Source organism: Haemaphysalis longicornis, unplaced genomic scaffold (assembly GCF_048455015.1).
Source record: "Haemaphysalis longicornis isolate Haplotype H1 unplaced genomic scaffold, Haemaphysalis longicornis Haplotype H1 scaffold_7, whole genome shotgun sequence".
Taxonomy (NCBI): Eukaryota; Metazoa; Arthropoda; class Arachnida; order Ixodida; family Ixodidae; genus Haemaphysalis; species Haemaphysalis longicornis.
In genome coordinates this window covers 66781095-66797194 of record NW_027526422.1, presented here as the reverse complement: position 1 = coordinate 66797194, position 16100 = coordinate 66781095, and the positions used below count along the sequence as shown (strand labels likewise).

The following is a 16100-nucleotide window of genomic DNA, read 5'->3' as shown; positions in this document are numbered from 1 at the left end:
GATGAGACCGCTCGTTCCGCTGTGGTGTGTGATGCAGCCCCGAGTGTGCCTAGATATCCCAGGAGTGACAAAAAAACGTGATCTTCCAAATCCGGCCCTGCAACAGCTCGCTTTGACGTACATGCACGAGACATACAGTGACCGAACCCATGTATACACTGATGGCTCGGTAACATCTTCGGGTTCTGCCGGAGCTGTCGTTATACCACGACTGTCACTGTGCAGCAAATTCAAGATAGCCAATCTTACGACATCCACGGCTACAGAACTTACGGCCATCCGTAGCGCTCTTCACACCATCGAGCAAAGTTCGTGCCGCAGATGGGCTATCTTCCGTGATTCGAAGCCTGCACTTCAGTCACTCCAGTCAGCGCTGTGCCGGGGACCTCACGAACAGCTCCTGACAGAAATAAGAATGGTATACGACCGTGCTGCCCAGGCGGGTCATGATGTCACCCTACAGTGGCTTCCTAGCCACTGCGGCATTGTCGGCAACGAAAGTGCGGACGCTGCCGCCCGGCTGGCGCATCAAACAGCGACAACTGTACTCATCCCATTGTCTAGGACGGACGCAGCTAGGGTCCTCCGCATTCTTGCCCGGGAAACAGCTATCTCCCAATGGTCTCCAGAAGATTCCAATTGCGCACGCATTGGTGCCTTTGACCCGCACCTGCAACGTCCCCTTCCACTAGGCCTCCCACGGTCTGACGCAACTCTTCTTTGCCGTCTCTGGCTGGGGGTGGCATTCACAAATGCTTACTCGTACTTAATAGGAATGGCAGCAAGGGCGGAGTGCGAAACGTGCGGCACATCGGAGACGATACGCCACGTTTTATGCGAGTGCCCACGCTACTCGGCTGAAAGAAAAAAGCTGTCGTCAGCGCTGAGGAACCTGGACTCTCGGCGGCCATTTTCGGAGGGAAAGATTCTGTGCCACTGGCCTTCTCAGTCATCCGCTCAGAAGGCGACTAAGGAACTATTACGTTTTCTACGGGCGACGAACTTGAACACTAGGCTATAGACTGAGAGCTTCCAGTGTCAATCACTGTCAGTGCCTCAGTGCTGGGCATACGTGTCTGGTCCAACTTTTCCTCTTTTTTTTCCCTCTCTCTTTTTTGCCCATTTCCCCTTTCCCACGTGCAGGATAGCAAACTAGGCTCTAGCCAGGTTAACTTTCCTGCCTTTCTTCTATATCCTTCCTTCCTTCCTTCAGGTAAAAGAAACCACGCCCATTCTACTTGTTACTCAGTGTTTGAAGCTTCTTTTTTTGCGGAGAAGGTAGGGTTGCGCTTGGAACTCGTGCAAAGCTGATGTAACGGTGTTCTGTTTCACTAAAAATTAATTAATAGTAAGCGCTCGTTCCGTCATCTTCTCCTATTGTACCGTGTTTCCGCACTTGTTTTTATGGTGCTTTAATACTACTTACAGCCATCGCAAGCATAGGCCGTAAGGCCGCAGACAAATGGAATGCAGAGTCAGATGTAGCACAGAGAAATACTCGGAAATACCTAGAAAAATTGTCTCCTAACAGAAAATGGACATCTATGGAGCCGCTTTCCAAAAAGCAGCTCAAGCTGTGTAGGCGGAGCACTTCCGGTTTTGATTATCCCTTACCTAACACTGGTTCTTCGCATTTTAGTACCCCCGTACTCGCGAACACATTGCTTGGATTGGCATTTTGCACTCCAGCATGCATTTGTGTGCCAATATTTTCACTTACATTCGGTTTTGCTCGATTGTGTATTTTTATTTCCTTACTAATCAAAACTTTTAGTTTTCATTCTTGGTAGTGGCCGAAATTACCTATTGTACAATCAGAAAAGCCGCCGGCCAGCACTTGTCATTCTTGTGACACATGGAAAATGAAGTAGCCCTCAGAGGTCCTGTCACCTTTCAGCCATGCCATGACGTCTTGACGAAGACATCAACAAAAGGCCGGCCTAGAAACAACCAATGCCGTCGATGCACGCCAGCTGTGGTCTTTATGGTTGTTCTTTAGTGAACTCGAGTACACGCACATTTATTGCTCACTGAGCTCGAGGTGCAGGTTCAACGTTAAATGCGCTTCGCGCTTCAAACATAGATCGACGAAATGAGGACCTTCGTACTTCTCGCTGCTTTACTACTTGCTACTTCTGCTACTCCTATAGAAAATTCTTTTCCTGGTACTTCGGTTGAACATACGGTGGAGACTGATCAAGAAAGAGGGCCTCCTTCGCTCCCCGGGGATGCTTCTTCGTCTGCTTCCGATGGTAAGAAACCGTTTAATTCATCTATCTTACCAAACTTGCGCTAGTCACTACAGATGCGGAAATTAGTTAATACATTTGGCACGGATGTAAATTCTTTGAAACGGGAAACGGATTTGTAACGGATGTAACTGGTGTAACTTCTTTATCGACTTCAAAATGCTGTGCGCAGACACCAAGAAATCATCATCGGCACAATGCATCCCAAAAGGGATGTATCTATATAGCGGCAATACAGCTGCTGCAACCACAGTATTTTTTTTTGTTCACGCACGCCATCAGTCAATTGCCTTCGAGATGTTAAGCTAACTGGGGTACAAGCACATTCATTGCTTACTAGCACGTCTATCCAGATTTTCCTGCTTTCTTTTTGTTAATGGATTAACCAGTTAGAAACATGTGCACACAATATTACTGTTTGCTATAGGAAAGGAAAACTACAGAGACTTGTACTGACGCGACGAAAAACGCGTGTATGTGATCGGTGCCGTACGCTAATCCTCGTAGTGGGCTACGACCCCCTTGTGCCCCCGCTACCGGTTTTCCTTTACGATACTTCGAGCAGAGGCTCAGAGAAATAATGATTAATTGGAGACTTTAACTGCTACCTAAAAAGGAGCGGGTTACTCCAAACATTGGAGTAATTGAAAGCTTCAATGGTTGTCTTAATGAACCACAAGGTCAGAATAAGCACATAGAAAAAGCAACGGCTGAAGGATCACATGCGCGCTCAGTGAGATAGTTTCTATGTGCAGTAAACACACGCACACACACAAATATATATATATATATATATATATATATATATATATATATATATATATATATATATATATATATATATATATATATATATATATATATATATATATATATATATATATATATATATGTATATATATATATATATATACATATATATATATAGAAAATAAAGGTTGGCAGTCAAGAAAACCTAGGAAAGCAATGGGGAGGTTGTGGTTGGTCATAGAAAGAGATGAAGAATTTTTTGAGTCAGAAAGAAATTGGTGAAAAAATGCCCGCCGGGTGGCATCCGAACCCACGACCTCCAGAATACCGGTCTGGTGCGATAACCACTACGCTACCGGCGGGGCTGTTTCCCAACCAGTTTCTCGGGCGCTTATGTTAAGGTATTTTTTGTTTCCTGTAAATGTAACCTCAATCTGATGTCTTTGGTGACAAGTCAGAGGGAGATATTGAATTGTATAAAGCATTTTGCTCAGAGCTAAGACGTGTAGGAGCTGCCTTACTTCACTCTCGCTTAGCCCGAAGTGCCTATTGACGATGCGGCGCACTGGATGCGTAAGCTGATCGTAATGTGCCTTTTCAGATTCTTATAAACAATGTTTTGACGGAATAATCAAGTTGGAAACTGTGTACGTGCCTGAAAGGAAGTGTGGATATTGTGAAAACATGTTTCAGCAAGATGTCTTTAATTTATCTAGTTAGCAGCTAAATCGCCCAAAATGAATGAATGAATGAATGAAACTCTTCTTTACTTTTTGTATTCATGATCATCAGTGGTCAAAACAACTGAAGTAATTTGCGAGGCCAAGAGATAGTGTAATAGTTTCGAAAGCACGTTTCACAACGGGGGCTATTGTGCCTACTTGCTGCTTGTGCTACTCCTCTAGAACATTCTTCTAATAGTCATGCTGACGGTGCTTCGAGAAATGGTGAGCCACATGAGCATCCTTCACTTTCGTCTCCGGAAGATACTTCAGGGACTTCCAGCGAACGTAAGAAACCGCTTCTCTGGGCTATCTTATGAAACCGTCGGGGGCACTAAGAAATGCGGAAATTTGATTTCACCTTCAGTACGAATATTCATAGCTTTAATCTCGTTACCAAGGTCGAAAATGATTTGTGGGGACACAAATACAAATGTGGGCGTTACCACTGCGATGCATGAGAGAGGGAAGTAACACAGTACACCAGTACAGCCGATACAGCTACAGTTCTTTTTGTTGATACATGCCATCAGTGTCCGCCGTATATGTTCATAGCGCCCGGTGTTGACTCATTCGATTCGTCTTGTCTGGGTGATTAGTGCAAAATATTTGCCTCTCCATTGATCAATTTTCTTGCAGCACATTAGCTAACTCATATAGAAGCGTATTTATGGCACACTAGCGCTTATATCCGGCTTTGACTGTTTTGGTCAATGAATAAACCAGTTCAAAATACGTGGCCATGATGATGAATCCGCTCACTATGACAAATAAACTGCACAGACGCGTAATAACACGACAAAACCGCCCCTAGGGGATTAACGTTAACCGCTAATCACCGTATAATTCTTAAGGCGTCTTTGCGCACCATGGGTCTAGTACCTGCCTTGTATACCTGGGTATTCCTTGTATCAACTGTGCGTACTTATGAGATATTGAGGGATTTTCGAGAAGTTTCTGAGCAAAGTGGTAGTAATTCAACCGCATTTCCAGTGAACATTGTTTAAATCCTGAAATTGTTTCTAGACGTTTTTTTTTAAGTTGCCCTTAGCCATAAAAAACAAATTTCATGGGGTTGCGAACCTAAGAGATGTTGTTGGAATTTGTAAAACATATTTCGTTGAAGCTATCAATAAAAATGCCTTTACTATATCGGAGCGAAAATATATTTGCGTTGCTTCCTTCGTAAAAAGACAAATTTGATTGATTCATTGTAGGGTTAAACGCGCCGACGCAACTCAGGCGATGAGGCGCGCGGTAGTGGAGGGCTCCGGATTAATTTTGACCACCTGGGGATCTTTAACGTGCGCCGAAATCTCGTACACACGGGCGTTTTTGCTTTTCGCCTCCATCAGAAAAGCGGCCGCCGCGGGCGGGAATCGACCCGCAACCTCGTGCTCAGCAGCCACTAATAGCCAAATTTCTGAACATTTCGATTCTTGTGCTGGTATATTTCTAGGAGTTTTTTTGAAACCAGAAATCTATTTAACAACCAAACGTAAGTGAAACCTAGTTAACAGGTTGTGAAGAGGCGTTTGAGACAGTTGCTGTTAACATAACCTCTTCGAAACTAAATTACGCAAAAAATCTCACGTTCTTTTCTAAACACCTGTGTGGGTAGTCCCTCGATGTACGAACAAATTGCAGCCGTTAAAAGCCGGCCTAAACGATTTAGCTAACTATACAGGCTGGGGAGGTATTGCGGGTGTTGTGAAAGCTTGTATAAACAAGGCGCTATTTATTTGCCCTCACGAATAGTTAATTTTGCTGAAGCCTTGAACAGTGCGCTTTCACATTTCTAAGGACGATCTTCCGATGAAACAGCCAAGGTGGTAGCTCTACAGCCCTCACAAGAAATGTTTGAGCAGTAATTGCATGCTTAAATCAGGTATTTTCCAGTTAAACTCCGTAGGCGTCAATCGGTAGAAATGCTATAATTCTTTCTTTTTGAACATTTATATGAGTAGGCGTGGGGTTAGAACGATGTTGGATAACTTTACATGACCGTCATGTAGAGTGAGGGTTGTGAAAACATGTTTGTTCCCTGTGCCATTCATCTAATCCCGTTAATGACAAAATTTCTTAAAATACCAAAATTATTTCTTCCATAATTGTAATAATAATCTTCAAGCGTAGAAACGAATTCGATAACTTTATGGGCCTTTAAGATAAAGCTTAAGCGGTGAAATAAGTGCTTAAAAACATTATTCAATTAACCTCACTACGAGAGAAATTACCACAAATATCCAAATTTCTTTTCCAGCCTGTATAAGAGCGAAAGCTTGATGAAAGCGAGGGGGAGGTCAAAAACCAATACATTCACCTTAAATGGCTTAAAATTTTGATGAAGCAGTAAAAATACTTACTTCTCTCTCTTTCATAGTTTTTGGGTTCGAATTTCGAAACCTTTGAGAGGGAAGCAATGCAATTTTTAGACTTCAATTTTATTGGGCATACCGGGTTGGGCGGAATATAACGAGTGAGTGAGTGAGTGAGTGAGTGAGTGAGTGAGTGAGTGAGTGAGTGAGTGAGTGAGTGAGTGAGTGAGTGAGTGAGTGAGTGAGTGAGTGAGTGAGCGAGCGAGCGAGCGAGTGAGTGAGTGAGTGAGTGAGTGAGTGAGTGAGTGAGTGAGTGAGTGAGTGAGTGAGTGAGTGAGTGAGTGAGTGAGTGAGTGAGTGAGTGAGTGAGTGAGTGAGTGAGTGAGTGAGTGAGTGAGTCGCCCCTGCGGCGTGCCTCATAGCCCAGGTGTAGCTTTGGAGCATGAAACCCCACAATCAATCATTTACTCATTTAGTCAGTGATACACAACTCGCCTTCTTAAGTACAAATCACAAGCGCGTAGCAGTTAGAAGCAATTCAAACTTCAAGCAGCGGTTTATAGAATGGTACAAGTGGATTTTTCAGCCTTTCTTGCTGGCTCGTTCTGCAGTTTCAATTTACAATTTGTTTCCAGTTTCTAATCAAGATGAAATGGTTCAAGATGATAACACTGGTGATGAAGTTTATAATGGAGATATAACTGTTACGTCGGTCAGCACAGTTTCTGCTTCCACCGAACGTAAGAAACTATTACTTGGCCTGTTTTTCAAACTTTTTGTAGTAAGGATAAATGTCGTGTTAACGATAAATGCAAAAATATATCTTGAAACATTAAACAGACTTTTTTTTATTAAAGTACAAAGTACTTTTTTCCTTCTTTTCGTACTGGCCGGTTCTGCAACTTCAATTTATAATTTGTTTCCGGTTTCAGCTGAAGATCAACCGGTTGAAGATGGTGATCATGCTGGTGGGGAAAATAATAATGCAGATACAAACAATACATCCGCCAGCACTGTTTCTCCTTCTACCCAACGTAAGAAACGATTACTTGACCAACCTTTCAAATTTGCGGTGGTGACAATAAACGTAAAAACTTGTTGCTCTATTCGGCATGGGTAGTCACCATCGTAGGTTCGTTATCACTTTAGAGAACACTTTGCGCAAAAAAAAACATATCTAAACAGCGCGCTGAACAAGAAATCGCAGTGATTATTTTCTTTTCTAGAGCCTTCTTTGTGGTGCAGTGTACATTGCATCCCTACTACCGATTATTTGATGTCCTGAGAATTTTCAGAACCATACTTCATCTAAAATTTGTGCCAAAAAAGTAAACACCCTCCATCGTTCACAACGACTGCAGCAATTACCGCATCGACCTCACGTTAGATAGCACTACGCGTTCCTCCCCTGTCAGCGTACATATTGCTGCGGACATGTCTTGGTTATGTATGGCTCCCAGCACCGAGCAATCTGTTTAGGCAGGGAGGGCGTACACTCTTTCATCACTACGCTGGACTGCTCTTCATTGGCCGACATTGTTCTCAAACAAATTAGATGGTTCCGGAAAGAAAAGTCCTGAGAAATAACACCGGCAAGGCAAACATCGCGTCCTTCGATTCACCGATACTCGACTGTGCGTGTGGCTTCATTGACCGCTTCTTCGCCGTCTGTGTTTACTCCATATTTGTTACGGGGCGGAGTTTCGCTGGCATAAATTTTCGTTACTGAAAGAACCATGCATTGTTCTGGGCTAGGTGACAATATTGGCTTTCTTTTCACCCACGCAAAAGTTTTGCTGCTTGACCACGCTAGGAATTTAGGATGTTTAACCTGGCGAGCTTTCTTTTGTATTGTGATACCCCAGTACTGAAATCGGCAATTTCGCAGGAAGGATGGCGCTACTAAACGTTGATTTGGAACGCAGTTTTTTATTAAAATGCTTGAATAGGCCATAAAAACAAATTAACATGGCCTATGCATCGAAAGCTCTGATCTACCATGGTAGCAGTCGAACGCCTGAAACTTCACATAGACTACCAGTTAATGGCAGCAGGCGTACCGATCCCTTACATCCCCTATCACATGTTCTTCGGTGTTACCTTCGACCACCATCTCAAATGGACCCCGCAAATCCAAAGCCTAAAAGAGAAGTTAACGTCATTTGTGACATTTTCGGCACTTTGCAACAGCACTGATGGTTGTAGCGTCAGTATTCTTTTAAAGCTATACGACGCCCCCTGCGAAAGCTTACTTCCCTATAGCCTCCCAGGCCTGGCTTCTCACTCCAAAGGAAATATGAAAATACTAGAGGGGTTGCAGGCCCAAATAATGAGAATACGTCTTGTTGTTCCGAAGAGCACCTCGACAATGGAAAGCATGACAGAGAGCAGACGTCTTTTGCCCCCGGCTTTGCAGGCAATTGAACAACTTAGCCCGCGGCTGCGCGTTGTGGCAAGGCAACCTGGACATCTTCTAGCTACCGCCTGTGTCACTGAAGTACAGCACGATCTGCCTTCCTAGTATCAGCCTTCAGCTTCTTCTCCTCACCTTCTGTGGCTATTTCCTTCAATGACAATTTGAAAATTTTCACCACGGTACTTGTAGTTAAGCCGAAGCGGATATACCAGCCCAAATTATGAAGTTCTTTGCCTTAGAACAAGTTAACAACAGCACTCACGTGTACACTGACGGCTCAGTGATGGCTGCATGGTCGGCAAAAGTGATCTCGATGCCTTCATCGCTCACTACCATCCGCGCCCCACTTAGCCGCAAGTCCTCTACAACAGTTACTGAGCTGACTGAACTCGCGCTGCTTTTCAGTATATTCTGAAGCAGCCGGCTAATCAATGGGCTGTTTTTCCAGGCCCCAGGTTAGCACTAAAAAGCTTAAAGTCGCTTAATAAAACAGCAGGCCTGGGAAATTAATCTTTCGCATCTACAAGCAATACAACGGCGGCACAGCGCGAATCTGCAGTGGCTTCCTGAGCACTGCCGAATTGCTAGCAAAGACACATCTGACAAAGCCGCCTCATCTGCCCAAAGTCTCTGTACTCAAGCTTTGCCGGTACCACTCACGAGAAAGGATGCAACAATATTCGCTTCATCAAGTGCACTGCAAAGCACATATGTCTATCTGAATTGACGCAAGGCAGCGATATGCACCTTTTCACCGGATTGATCCTAAGTGCACCTTTAGGATGACATCTGGGCTTAGCAAGCGTGAGGAAGCCATTCTGCATAGACTGCGCTTGAATGTGGCCCACACAGGACATTACCTGCATAAAATCAAGCAGGCACCTTCACCATATTGTTCCACACGTGACACATGAGAAGACACGCATCTTGTTATACGCGTGCGTCCAGGTACACCGTGCCGAGACAGAAACTTATATTATCTTTGTGCATGGCGCTTGGTGCGGTACTTGAGTTGAGGCCTGCTTTGGGTCCTTGATCGGGTTCCAGGCAGGCTACACGTGCAAGCAAAGCTCTGTTGTAATTTCTTCCGAGCAGAGAACGTGACAGAGTTCTGTGAAAACTTTTTGTACATGTCTGAAAATTTTTGGCGTACCATTTAACTTTTCTTCATTTTTATGATTCTTTTTTGTGTGTGTTTTGTTTCCTTTTTCTTCTATCATCTGGCGTCGCTAGTGACCCCAACGGCTCGTCTAACATCGCCAGTTTTCATTACAGTTATTCTCTCTCTCTGTCTTTTTTGCATTGTTTTAAAATGACTTGCATACCTCGGTATAAATAATTCGCTAGAACAACAGCATATTAAACATTACTAAGCTCTTTTCGAGTATTTAAAACGTTATTTTAGAGCCACATAGTTCTCCATAGGTTCGGGGACAGAACACTAATTGCACGAATCTGCACTATCCTCATGAAGTTTTGAATGGCGTATGAACGGCAATGTTGTGTGTTGGAGAATGTCATAGCGTAGGCAGGGAAATGTTGTGTATTGTACAATGTCAGATTGTTTGCTTTGGCCCTTCCTGCAATAATGCCTGATGGGATTGGCAGTACTTGTAAAAAATAAAAAATGAAAAATGTTGAAAGTTGAAAGAGTAATATTTCAGAGAATTTCGCCTGTGTAACGCCCAACATTTCCACTTAACCACTCGAATGATTCGTGCATTGATTATGACAACCATCTTTAGAAGCTCGTGGCACGTACTATGAACGCAATCCTAGCGTGAAATAAGCACATCGCTTTATCACCTATAACACGTGTGGAGTCTCAAGCGTATTTTTAACTTTCCAGTCACACAACGCGCTAAGTTTCTGGAGATCGTACATCCGCGAGTGGTCATAACACGTTCCGCTCTGCTAAATAAAAGATTTCATCATCATCATCATTTCCTAGCTGCTTTGTTATTACGTCGAAATCTCCATATGTAGTGTTAATGGTTATGTAACCGGTGTACAGTGGACCGTCACTTGAGAAGGTAAAGTATTAAGCAGGTCGTTAATGTGCATATAGAAAAAAATGGAAGAGAATATAGGCCCTTGTGGGACCCCTCTACTAACGATTTTTACATCTTACATTGCCTCGGATACGGTAATTGTTTGCTCCCGATAAAGCAAGTATTGTCCTTATAATTTGTAAGGAGGGTCCATTTAATTCATATGAAGTAAATTGTCGAGAGACAACATGACTCTGAAAGTCACTTTTGAAATGGAAACCAAAGCAACAACCGTCCTCTTTATTACCAGCCTGGGGGTTACAATAACAAATTCCCTCGCACTTCCCCGAGGGGGAGAGTGTGTAAGTGCGAATGCACGGTTGTTGATTGCGCGATTACGGTGGATATCGTGATCTTGGAGTGGAGAGGAGGCGCCCAACACCCGCAATCACTGAGCTGAGAGAGGAGGAGGAGAGTAGCGCCCGCCGTTACGGCGAGGGCTACACGAGCGCCCTCACGCGTCGGAATGCGGAGCGCCCGCTACGCGAGCTCCCGCCCGAAGTGGAGAGGAGGCGCCCAACACCCGCAGTCACTGAGCGGAGAGAGGAGGAGGAGAGTAGCGCGCGCCTATCTCCCCCCGTTGCTAGGGAAGACGAGGAGGAAGACGAGGAGCGCGCGCACCCGCAGCTGTTGCTATGCGGACGACGGCGGCGGACGATTCAGGCTCGCTTAAGAAGTGCATTCGCACTTAATATGCAGAAATTGAAGGAGTTGTGCACAAATCCGTAAACACTGTTGCTTCGCTTGTCTTTATTTATACTTTATTACAGCCTGGTTCCGCTATGTGCAGACAAATATGTAGGATTACATTATTGTTTAGTTTCATTGGTTTTTTTTTCGCCAATGGGTACATCTGCACTATTATAGCGCCTATGTGTTTTAACTTCGCGAGCTAGTAACTTTTTGTCCAAATCCAAGGCGTAGAGCCCGGCTGGTGCCTTCTGACAATTTTAATGCGTAGCATTTTTTGCCGAGTACTCTTCCCCCCTGCCAGGACCTTGTATACCACTCTGCATTTCCACAAAAATGCCAATATGGTGGAAATAACACCTTCAATTGTTATAATAGCGTCGATGTAGATAATTGGTCTAACAGAATTTTGAAAAACAAGAAATAAAATACAGGTGAAGGAAAACATTATTTTATTGAGCATAAAAGTAGGTAGCTTTCTTAATACAGAAAGTTCCGAGCCAGCGCAGCAACCTGGGTGCGATCGAAGACGTTTCCTGGTCCGCGAACCGTGATATAGCCAGCCCGTGCTCCCGCTGCTCAGGCGAAAGGGAAGGAATGAGGTTGGGGGCGTGGGGGCATCCCTAGACTATGTGGTAGGTGCTCTTCTGGACGAAACAATTGGGGCAACTGTAGGGGTAACTGGAGAGGGAAATGTAGTAAAGTATGGGGGTGTTGTGATATGATTGAATAATAATATTTTCACAAAAATGATCTCAGAAAGACAAAACTATGCACATTTCCACCGAAACCGAAGAATAAACAAAAAATGTCCGCGAAAGAACGTTCAAATTATGAATAAAAAATAAGGAAAATGAGCGAACCATGTAACGCCCTGCATTTCCACAAAAAGGCAGATTCGACGAAGTAACAGCTTTAATCGTTATAATAACAAAAATATAGATGCCTGGTAGAACATAATTACGGAAAACCAAAAATAAGAACATAGAAAAAACAAAATTTTCACAAAAATGATCGCAAAAATATCAATGTTATACGTCTCCCCCCCCCCAAAAAAAAAGAATAAACAAAAAGACCCGCGAGTGAATGTGCAAAATACCACCAAACAATAGCGATAAACAGCGGACCGTGTAATGAGCTGAATTTCCCCAAAAATGCAGATTTGGTGGGAGTTCTACCTTTAATCCTTATGATAACGCAAATTTAGATAATTGGTAGGAGAGAATTGTGAAAAAATAAGAAAAATATGAAAAATAAATTTTCACATAAACGATCAGATAAATGCAAAAATATGCACCTTATACATCTTTCGCCACAGCTGAAGACTGAACAAAGGTACGCAATAGAACATGCGAAATACGAATAAAAAATAGCGAAAATGAGCATACCGTATAACACGCTGCATTTCCACAAGAATACAGATTAGGCGGAGGTAACATAGTTAATCGTTATAATATTGAGAACGAAAATAATTGGTTGAACAAAAGTTTGAAAACCCAGAAAAAAGAATAAAAAAATTTTCATGAAAGTGATCTTACAATATCAAAAATATGCAACCTATACGTCTCCCCCAAAGAAATGAAGGCTAAACAAAATGAGTCCGCAAAAGTACATTGTAAATACGAATAAAAATTGCAAAAAAGGACTACTACGCCTTGCATATTCGAAAAAGATATACTTATGGAGGTAAAAACACTTCATCGCTATAATGGTATAACTTTACATCATTGGCGAAAAGGAACAAAATACAATTTAAAAAGCATAAAATATTCCAACCTTTTTGCTACTCATAGCCATATTTGGCTGTTAAAAACTTGATTGATGGATTGATTGATTGAAGGGTTTAACGCGCCGACGCAACGCAGGCGATGAGGCGCGCGGCGTTGTGGCGGGCTCCGGATTAATTTTGACCACCCGGGCATCTTAACGTGCGCCAAAACATCGTACACGCGCGTTTTTGCTTTTTGCCTCCATCAGAATCGAACCCGCGCCCTCGTGCTCAGCAACGCAACGCCTTAGCCACTGAGCCACCACGGAGGGTACTGTTGAGAACTCAAACTTATACAAGCGGGATAAGAAGGCTGTGCATTAGGAGAAAATTCTCTGAATTTATGCAGATTTTTTGTTTCTGCTTTCTTCGTTTTTTAAGGGGTCATGCAGAGAAAATACAAGTTCGCTTTATTTGAAAGATTTTGTATTTTATAGTGCCCCAGCACTTGTCCGGCAGCAAACGATGCTGTATTTATTGAGAAATCAAACAATGTAGGTTTAAATTTTCATTTTCCCGCCAAATCGGTGTTTTCGTGGCGTCTAACATGATGTCATGACGGCGGGTATTCAAAAGAACTTTCAGTGCCTCATTAGGCTCTGCAGCCTTGCCTACCGTCAGTCCACCGAGAGGCCGCTACTCGCGGACCGTTGTCCGCCGTTGCTATGTTTTTCACCCAACTTGCTCCTGGCTTGTTTTGTTACTGCAGGAAGTAATCGTTTCGTGAAACGTGGTATATCCTCGCCAAACAGGGTGACGTAAGAGAACGTCGCTTACACGAATTGGCCAGTGTCGTGTCTGACAACTCCAAAGCGGCGGGCTGCTCTGAATCTAAAAAAAGCATAGGGAGCCCAGCAACAACATCCGTGCGCATCAGCACCTCTGTGTTTACATGTATTTTCGTAACTTTCATTGTTTATCCCACCATTCTTTCTGCTGTAAGATAAATATACACTGCATTTATGCGCGAACAGCTCCTTCAACTTATAATAAGCCCTGCCTAATTTGCGTTTGCTTCTCCGGGCCTCAGCCAATCGCGCAGCTGGGCATATGACATCATTGGTTCTGTCGCGGGAAATGAGCTGGTGGGTCGCATAGCCAATATCCTTTTTTCCTAATTATATAGCTTATTTGAGCAAAATGTTCATTAAATGTGGTGTCGGTATGATTCTAACGAGGCAATCTTTCGAATGAACCGAACTTGTGTTTTGTATGCATGGCCCTTTAAGGCACTTTTGTGTCCTCTTTTCGTGAAAGCGGTGCCTCTGGTGCGGATTTTTATTTCGCTAGCACTTTTATATTTTTAATGCACAGCATTCTTTCCCGAACATCCCTACAGCCAGGACAGTGCAATGCCCTGCATTTGCACGAAAGTACAGAACTCATGACACATCTTGACGGGCAACGTTTCCTAACGCCCTTGCAGCGCAATATGCTAGTAACCTGGCAGCGCCTGTGCGAACTGCAGTCGGCTCGTTTGCAACCAGATGCTCTGGCTACACTGTCACAGGGGGACATGGACTTACGCTCTCTCATATTATCCGCGTAGAGCCGCAGCTCCATGGCCAGATTTCTCCTCCACGCAATCACTTGCGCACGGAAGCTCCTTCATTGCGCGACCTCGTGAAAGAGGAACTGGCCTCTATGACGCGTGTGATGCCGACGACATCTCCTGCTCCTACGACGTCTTTGCCATCCTACTCGGCAATCGCATCCCAACCGCCCTTACTATTACAACCCCCGTTGGTTCACGGGAATTTACCAGCAGCACTACACCAACATGGAACCCACCCGCCAGGCCTTCCCGGGCGACCCGCTTCTGTCTCCCGCTTCTCTCGACGACGTCCGCAAGATGAACGACGGGGTACGCACAGTTAGAACGTGACAAGAGCTTTTCTTGCTGGTCCTTACGTAGTACATATGGTTTGCCCCTTCGTCGCCCATCGCCGCCTTCAACCTCGCTTTATCCGCCTCGGCCCGAGTGTTCGTCACAGCGCCGATCGCCCTCACCATACCGCCGCTCTGTGTCACCTCTTCTACCCGCGACACGCTTTAATGACACCCAATCGGAAAACTAGCGCCTGCAGTTTCTGGAGGAAAAACTCCACTCGTCAAAAAGTCAAAAACTTCTCTACAACATGGAAGTAGGAGGTTTTAACGTTGATGCCGTTGTTGATACTGGAGGAAACACATCAGCCATTAATGAAAATTTGCGTCCGCTCCTCCACAAAGTGAGAACCCCGTGCACTGAGCCTTCGTTGTGCGGTGCTAACCACGATATGCTCGAGCCGCCCGGATACTGTACAGTACGGGGTTTGATAGAGGGAATTCAGCACCACATCCAGTGCATGGTGTTATCTATATGACCCCATGAACTCATTATAGGATTAGGATTTCTATCATCGGCGTCTGTGGTCATCTCCTGCTGACACCCAGACATCCAGATCACCGCTACAGACCCCACGGGCATTCCTGATGTCAAACAGCAGTGCTTTGGCGCAAGTGAGAATTTCGTCCTTAGCCCTGCTTGTGAGGCCACAATGTCTATTCGCAGTGGCACCTTTCATGGTGGTGATATGCTCATCCGCCCCTGTGCTCGGTTTCTCGAACGATGCATGTAGTTATCGCACCGGTCTTGTGTGCTTCTTGCATGTTTCTGCCGCGCTCGCTGCCACGCACGTTACTCTTAAACCGATTCTCCTCCGTCAAGGCACCACTTTTGATACCGCTGCTGAGTCTGAAGCTATCTTTGTTGTTCCCCTTTATTCTATTTCGCCCGCTCCACGTTCGCAATCTGAGCCGCTGCACCCTACCCTCTCCACCACAATCAGACCTGAACTCTCCCCAACACAAACCGGCTCCTTAGATGACGCCCTGAACAAGCACAAATCTTCAATTCGTTCGAATTGTACTGCGCTTAGCAAGACGTCAACAAATTGAAACGGATGGATGTGTTATTCGCCGCCCATACCGCGTGCTCCTCCGATTGGAAAGTAATCAGTGAGACTGTCGCCCATTTGATTCAACGGAATATTATGTAACCCTCAAACAGCTCTTGGTTGTCCTTTGTGGTTCTAGTAAAGAAAAAAAGATGGATCCATTAGATTTTGTATCGATTACCGCGCACTAAATAGAA

At 44.4% G+C, this 16100-nt stretch overlaps 1 protein-coding gene across 4 annotated transcripts in view; it reads left to right on the top strand.

The window, feature by feature from the left end:
* Positions 1-1958: 1958 nt before the first annotated feature.
* Positions 1959-16100, top strand: part of LOC144145847 (uncharacterized) — a 36250-nt gene continuing 22108 nt past the window's right edge. For 2 of the 4 annotated variants that reach the window (XM_077677643.1, XM_077677644.1), the window contains exons 1-2: positions 1959-2252; positions 6972-7073. Coding sequence is in view for 1 of the 4 variants with exons in the window: in XM_077677644.1 (XP_077533770.1) it covers positions 2229-2252; positions 6972-7073 (126 nt within the window). In the remaining 3 variants the exon portion in view is untranslated. Of the gene's footprint in view, positions 2253-3904; positions 4010-6674; positions 6780-6971; positions 7074-16100 lie in introns of all 4 variants that reach the window. The other 2 variants (XR_013317601.1, XR_013317600.1) reach the window with 2 other exon arrangements.